This window comes from Brachyhypopomus gauderio, chromosome 4 (genome assembly GCF_052324685.1).
Source record: "Brachyhypopomus gauderio isolate BG-103 chromosome 4, BGAUD_0.2, whole genome shotgun sequence".
Taxonomy (NCBI): Eukaryota; Metazoa; Chordata; class Actinopteri; order Gymnotiformes; family Hypopomidae; genus Brachyhypopomus; species Brachyhypopomus gauderio.
The window spans coordinates 23331171-23338670 of NC_135214.1; the positions used below are offsets into that span (position 1 = coordinate 23331171).

The following is a 7500-nucleotide window of genomic DNA, read 5'->3' on the forward strand; positions in this document are numbered from 1 at the left end:
ACACACACTTTCATCTCACGAGGCACCTACCTGCGCCACATTACTGAGGTTGAGGGTAACGTCCTGGCTTCTTCCTGTAGGCCAAGGGCTGAATTGCTTGTCCATAACTTGGGGGCAGTCCTCGGCTTTCTGGGTAATGGGAAAAGACCAGAATTAAGACTCGGAGCGAACAATGGCTAGCCGTGTACTTTCCGCTGACAAAAATACCCCCGCCATCCTGTTTGGCTACACGTGAGAGGACAGGGCTTAATGACTGCAGAGAAAACGATCCAGACCGCCGGGCTAACCAGCCTGTCTGAAGATCACCATGACCCTAGCCTTCAGGTCCCAAACACTGACCCAACGAGCCAAACACGGGGGGCAAGTTGCCCACCAAATGGCATTCAACTGAGCTCTCAAAATGTCACCAGTCTTGGCGGGACACTGGAGAACTGCACAGTGGAGGCAAAACGAATCGCCACGTCTCCTTCCTCCTTGGGAACTCACAGTCAAACTATGATCCCCGCTGTCTGTCTGTTTATGTATGTGTGTGTGTGTGTGTGTGTGTGTGTGTGGGGGGGGGGGGGGGGGGGGGGGGGGGGGCACAATATGTAAAGTATATACTGCAGTGAGAGAAGTGAAACGTTTTTGCCTGATGTTTCACCACACGTCCCCGTGTCTCTGTCCCGCGCTCCCTAATGCACTGAGGTCACACATCATTCCAGCTAGACGAATGACCCAACACTGTCTACTCTGGAACATACCAGAGTCTGCTGGGCCAATCAAAACCAACCAGCATTTAACAGGAGGACAGGAGCGTGTTCTAATGTCTTTTAAATAGGCACTCAGCTGTTAAAAACAGTGTTTTATCAAATTAGGAAGGTTTGTTAGCCACCAGAGAGAGTTGTGTCTGTGTTTTATGAGTTCTGTTAAAATAGCCTGCCTTGTCCTTGTCTGACTTTCTTAATGATATCGTTGGCCAAGTCTCACTGCATGAGTGGTTGAGGGATTGAACTGACTGGTGTATTGGTGGACTTTATTTAAAGAGTTCAGAGCTTGGTGAAATGCAGTGATTGACGGTGCTCACCTCCAGAACCACACCCCGGGCCTCGTCTTTATCTGGAATACACGCGTTGCTCTGCTGGTCCCAGTAACAACGCCACTTAGTGCTCAAGCAGCTTGTGCACCTGGACAAGGTTAGAAACGTGCACACACACACACACACAGTTACCACAGGGACATAATATATCTTAGCAGATCAGATATACACACTACTCAACACCTCCCACATGAATGAAACACACACTTCAGGGGGCAGAGGTCAAGCCCGGCTGAATTATTTCCTAGAAGGGGCAAATAGATGTCTGGAAGTCTGAGATTCCTTTACACACACACACACACACATGTGCACACACACACACACACCAAAAATGTCCATTCTACTAGCAGCATAAAGTAGGAGTCATAAACACAGAATAGAACAGATGGTAAGAGCTTGTCTGGATTATCACACACGTGCTCATGCACACACACACACACACACACACACACACACACACACACACACACACACACACACACACAGAGGAAAGGCAGTGGAGCATCCCTCTGAACACTTACTTCAGCTCTGTTCATTACTGACACAGATAAAGATGTAGTGTGTGCTTTCTCAAGATAAAGTCAAGACTCCACCACCTCCAGTGTGTGTGTGACTCCACCACCTCCAGTGTGTGTGTGTGAGTGTGTGACTCCACCACCTCCAGTGTGTGTGTGTATGTGTGTGTGTGTGTGTGTGACTCACTGGGCCTCCACAGATGTTCCTGCTGTGAGAGATAGCACCCTTCATGATAAGGCTGAGTGCTTTATGATTGTGAGTGGGGGGTTGTGCTCACTCTTCGTGGGAGGCTGTGTGTGTGTGTGTGTGTGTGTGTGTGTGTGTGTGTGTGTGTGTGTGTGTGTGTGTGTGTGTGTGTGTGTGTGTGTGTGTGTGTGAGAGAGAGAGAGAGAAAGTTTTTAACATGTCTGACTGTAACAACATTCAAGGAATCCTTATCAGTGCAGTTATTCATTTCACCTCTCTCTATCTCTCTCTCTCTCTCTCTCTCTCTCTCTCTCTCTCGTGTCATTACTGCTAACACCAACACCCCATAACAAATCTCTCTCTTTCTCTCACTGTCTCTGACTCTCTCTCTCAGGCACCCATACAGCTGCTACTTCAGTGCTTTGGTTAAACAAACACTTTTAATTATCTTTCTGTCAGCATGAGAAACAGGCCTCATGACCCAGAGAAAGAGACTGAGAATGACAGAAAGACAGAGAGAGAGAGAGAGAGAGAGAGAGAGAGAGTCAGAGAGAGTGACAGAGCCTGAGAAAGAGAGTGAGAGGGAGGGTAATCTGCTGTGAGAAATCGATTCAAGGTTGCCCGAGTCTGTGGTGTGGAATGCATGTCACTGTAATGTCTGGATGTCATTAGCCATTCACCTAGGAACTGCCATACAGGGCCGTGGGAGAACAGAAACTGTGCAAATACGTAGAGACCAATTCACGCTAACAATGCCACACACACACACACACACACACACACACACACATACACACACACACACACACTACCCAAAAACACACATTCCACACTTAGGTGCAGGAGTGTAATTCAGGCTAACACACAGGCACAGGACCCATTCCTGAAATTGAAGTTATCCAAACTTTGAGGCAGTTGGACCCTGGAAACCCACCCGTTGTGGTAAGAGATGCTATGAGACACTGAATATGATGTGTGAAGCTTTTAGCATGTAGGTGTGTGTGCCAAGTCGGCTCGAGTGAGCAGAATGTTGTCAGGAAAGCTGTAAAACAACAAACAACAAACCACTGGGCAAACCACTGCAAACCACTGCAAACCACTGGGCAAACCGTCTTCCATCACGGATCCCAAACTAGCTGGCATGGTAGAAACTAACTAAAGGTCCAATCACACCTACATCATTACATTCATTACATTTATACCACATAAATATGAACAATTGACAGAATCTGAACACAAACAGACACACAGGCGCGCGCACACACACACATGCACACACACACACACATACACACACATACACACACACACACAAGCATTTGGATATTCATTTTCCGTAAACGCCCAAATTAAACCTTGCTTCCGAGAGAATCCACAAAATTGTATGTGGTACACGGACCCAACACACCCAGAGATCAGAAGAGATTAGGAGATCTGACATCCACTCTATTCACTGTCAAATAGTGCACATTGGGTGCATACGTATGTGTGTGTGTGTGTGTGTGTGTGACACTCACGCAGTACTTGGATGGATCTCTGCTGTCCTTCCACAGTCGTAGATGATGAAGCTTCCTGAAACCACGGAGACGCCTTTCACCTTGATCGCCACGGGGACAGAGATGTGGTCTAGACAGAAGTGGCCCAGACAGTCACGCACCCCCGCAAAACGATGGCAGGAACCAACAGACACCACAAATCAACAGAAAGGTTACAGCTGGAACTTTCATAGTCATTTAATCCAGCTCAGTTTAACTGTCACTGAACATACACACATAATAGATTCAAAGTTAATACACATTATAATACATAATGAAGTCCAATCCAAATAAAGCTCCACCCAAGACTAACCCTGAGGACACTGAGGACATTGAGGACATTGAGGACCATGAGGAACATGAGGAACATGAGGACATTGAGGACCATGAGGAACATGTGGACATTGAGGACCATGAGGAACATGAGGACGTACCATTCCCCAAAGGGATTTGTGGAAACTTGTCAGCAGGAGGCAAGGGACAAGTCTGAATTTTGGAAGGTCCGTCATTCAGGTGTCCCGTGACAACTGTTGTCATGCTGACCCAATATTCACATTCGAGACGGAGACCATCCAGGTCCGGGATGCTTCCATTCACCAGGATGCCCACATTCTGAAACAAGAGACATAACACGAGACTCAAGAGACATGAGCTGAGACAAACGGAGCTCCTTCAGATTTCGGTGATTACTTTTTCTTTAACTATTTTCTTTCATTACTCATTCCTCTGTGTGTCAGTCTGCTTGTGTGCATGTGTGTTTATTTCATCTTCAAGATTTCATTATTTACAAACAATATATCATTGTGATTGCACAGGTGACGGTAATGAATTCTAGCACTGCTTGGTGGAATAATCAATTTTTCAAAATAAATGACAGGCTGGGCAGTGCTGGACTTCCTTCACAGATTCAATCACAGATCAATGTTGGAGCTCCAGGCCTGTAACACGGAGCCTACACTTCTGTACCACTCTTCTCTCTTCACCCTCAGCTCTATTGTCGTCGGAATGATCCGCTTCCTAACAGTGGCGCCTGCTTCCTGTTTCCTGTTTCCTGTTTGGGCTGAAGCTGGACTAGAGCCACTTCCTTTGGCCTTGAGTGATGGACAGCTGGGGTTTCTATCAGAGAGACACTGACCTACTTGACCACATTACTAAGACTCCGTATGCAGGATAAAGTGTGCACGGCTGAAACGTCGCTGGGGTTGAGCACTTCCAGTTTCATTGTCTTTCAAGTGTTTGGAATTTGAGGTGGGTCCTCTGAACCGCTGATTTCGGCTATCAAAGTTTCCAACAATGAGATGAAGTCCCGAGATTCTGAGACAAAGGTACTTTAAAATACATATATTTTGAGCCAGTTTGCCTCTGAGGTAGCCAAATGTAGCTACGCCTCTGAGGTAGTCTAATTTAGCTATGGCTCTAAGGTAGTTTAATGTAGTTATGGCTCTGAGGTAGTCTAATGTAGCTATGGCTCTGAGGTAGTCTAATGTAGTTATGGCTCTGAGGTAGTCTAATGTAGCTATGGCTCTGAGGTAGTCTAATGTAGTTATGGCTCTGAGGTAGTCTAATGTAGCTATGGCTCTGAGGTAGTCTAATGTAGCTATGGCTCTGAGGTAGTCTAATGTAGCTATGGCTCTGAGGTAGCGTAATGTAGCTATGGCTCTGAGGTAGCATAATGTAGCTATGGCTCTGAGGTAGTCTAATGTAGTTATGGCTCTGAGGTAGTCTAATGTAGTTATGGCTCTGAGGTAGTGTAATGTAGCTATGGCTCTGAGGTAGTCTAATGTAGCTATGGCTCTGAGGTAGTCTAATGTAGCTATGGCTCTGAGGTAGTCTAATGTAGTTATGGCTCTGAGGTAGTGTAATGTAGTTATGGCTCTGAGGTAGTGTAATGTAGTTATGGCTCTGAGGTAGTCTAATGTAGCTATGGCTCTGAGGTAGTCTAATGTAGTTATGGCTCTGAGGTAGTGTAATGTAGTTATGGCTCTGAGGTAGTCTAATGTAGTTATGGCTCTGAGGTAGTGTAATGTAGTTATGGCTCTGAGGTAGTCTAATGTAGCTATGGCTCTGAGGTAGTCTAATGTAGTTATGGCTCTGAGGTAGTCTAATGTAGCTATGGCTCTGAGGTAGTCTAATGTAGTTATGGCTCTGAGGTAGTGTAATGTAGTTATGGCTCTGAGGTAGTTTAATGTAGCTATGGCTCTGAGGTAGTCTAATGTAGTTATGGCTCTGAGGTAGTCTAATGTAGCTATGGCTCTGAGGTAGTCTAATGTAGCTATGGCTCTGAGGTAGTCTAATGTAGTTATGGCTCTGAGGTAGTCTAATGTAGCTATGGCTCTGAGGTAGTGTAATGTAGCTATGGCTCTGAGGTAGTCTAATGTAGCTATGGCTCTGAGGTAGTGTAATGTAGTTATGGCTCTGAGGTAGTCTAATGTAGTTATGGCTCTGAGGTAGTCTAATGTAGCTATGGATCTCAGGTAGTCTAATGTAGCTATGGCTCTCAGGTAGTCTAATGTAGCTTTGGAGCTCCTTATCATCTGCTAATTGCCTGATTTAAGATGCTGTCAAGTCAGACTAACAATCACTTAAAAACAACAATTCAGGGTTGGAGGAAGGGTTTCTCTGCGATGATCTGAGTTTAAGATAAGGTCAGTTTGGTGTACCTTGATGTCTGTGGTTGTACTGAATTCTGGGGGGGTAAAGGTCATGGAAGGGCACTGCTGAGGCCCCTCCTCCACGCTAATCCACGAGCGGGTGATAGCGCCACTGGAGCACTCCCTCTGAATGGTGCACCTGCAGGGGGGGAGAGGATTATGGGAACCTGAGTCCACTTCACAGAAGAAACAATTAACGCACCTATGACTGAAACACTGACACTTTCCTAGAGTCACGCAAAGATCTGACAGAGAGTATTCAGCACACATAGACCACACATTTTCAACAGGAGTGTGTAAAATTCCTCTCACAAACATTCCCATGACGACAGCCCCCTCTAGCACTAACATCAGAGTCCTGCTAATTCAGTTAAAAAGGCTAACAAGACAAGTCTTTATCTATACTCGAGCGTGTGTGTGTGTGTGTTTGTGTGTGTATATATGTGTGTCTGTGCGCATGCCTGTGTGTGTGTGTGTGTGTGTGTGTGTGTGTGTGTGTGTGTGTGTGTGTGTGTGTGTGTGTGTGTGTGTGTTTGGAGGACAGTAGGCCTATCAGACATGGAATTCTCTTTCCAGACAGAGGTCTTTTATTATGACTTATGTTCCAAACATTCCCTACACACGGCTCCATTTCACACTACCCACACACATACTCTCCCACATTCCACACACACACACACACACACACACACACACACACACACACACACACACACACACACACACACACACACACACACACACACAGAGGAGCAAGGACAAACTGCCCTTAAATTATACTAGACTGCTGCCCACATTGATAGGCAGCCAAGGCAATGCATACTGTTCTTGATATCACTTGATATCAAAACTGAATAAATACATAATAACACTTTTTTAGTAAATCACATTGACATTACTTATTCATATTAAAATTAGCATATTTACATTATGCATTGTTATGTCTGTATGCTATGAGACTCTATTTACATAATATTTGGCAGATATTAGTATGGTTTATTACTCAGTGAAGCTGATATACAAACAGGCACAGTTAGCTTTGTGGCTAATTTGTATAACCAAACCCCAAAGTGCTTGTTAGCTATGTGTGACTGCCTTCTGAAAGATAGTTTGTCTCTGGATACATGTATATTTCCACAGACACAATTTTGGTGTGTAGGTGTGCACACTGTTTGACTTTCTATACACAAACAACCCTCAACTTGATAAAGAAAAAGGCATTTTAAAAGCTCTCCCTAAATCTGTAACTTTACTACATTTATATAGTGCTGTAACTGGAACAACATGATTAGGCATATCACCTAACCACAGGTCAACGAACAACCTCCATTAAGTGTGTGTGTGTGTGTGTGTGCACTTATATAAGAGCTCACGGGCATTAGGTCATGAGTCTACCAAAAATAGATGAGACTGCCACTGCTGAAAAATCCCCTCCACACACACACACACACACACACACACACACACACACACACACACACACACACACACACACACACACACACACACACACACACACACACACACACAGGTT

The 7500-nt window shown here is 45.2% G+C and overlaps 1 protein-coding gene across 1 annotated transcript in view; it reads right to left on the reverse strand.

Annotated features, from left to right (window-relative positions):
• The window catches only part of plxnd1 (plexin D1), a 44970-nt gene that overhangs the window by 26305 nt on the left and 11165 nt on the right, over positions 1-7500 (reverse strand). The window contains 5 exon segments of the mRNA XM_077001268.1: positions 31-129; positions 1067-1166; positions 3298-3406; positions 3750-3927; positions 5976-6105. Of these exon segments, the coding sequence (XP_076857383.1) occupies positions 31-129; positions 1067-1166; positions 3298-3406; positions 3750-3927; positions 5976-6105 (616 nt within the window).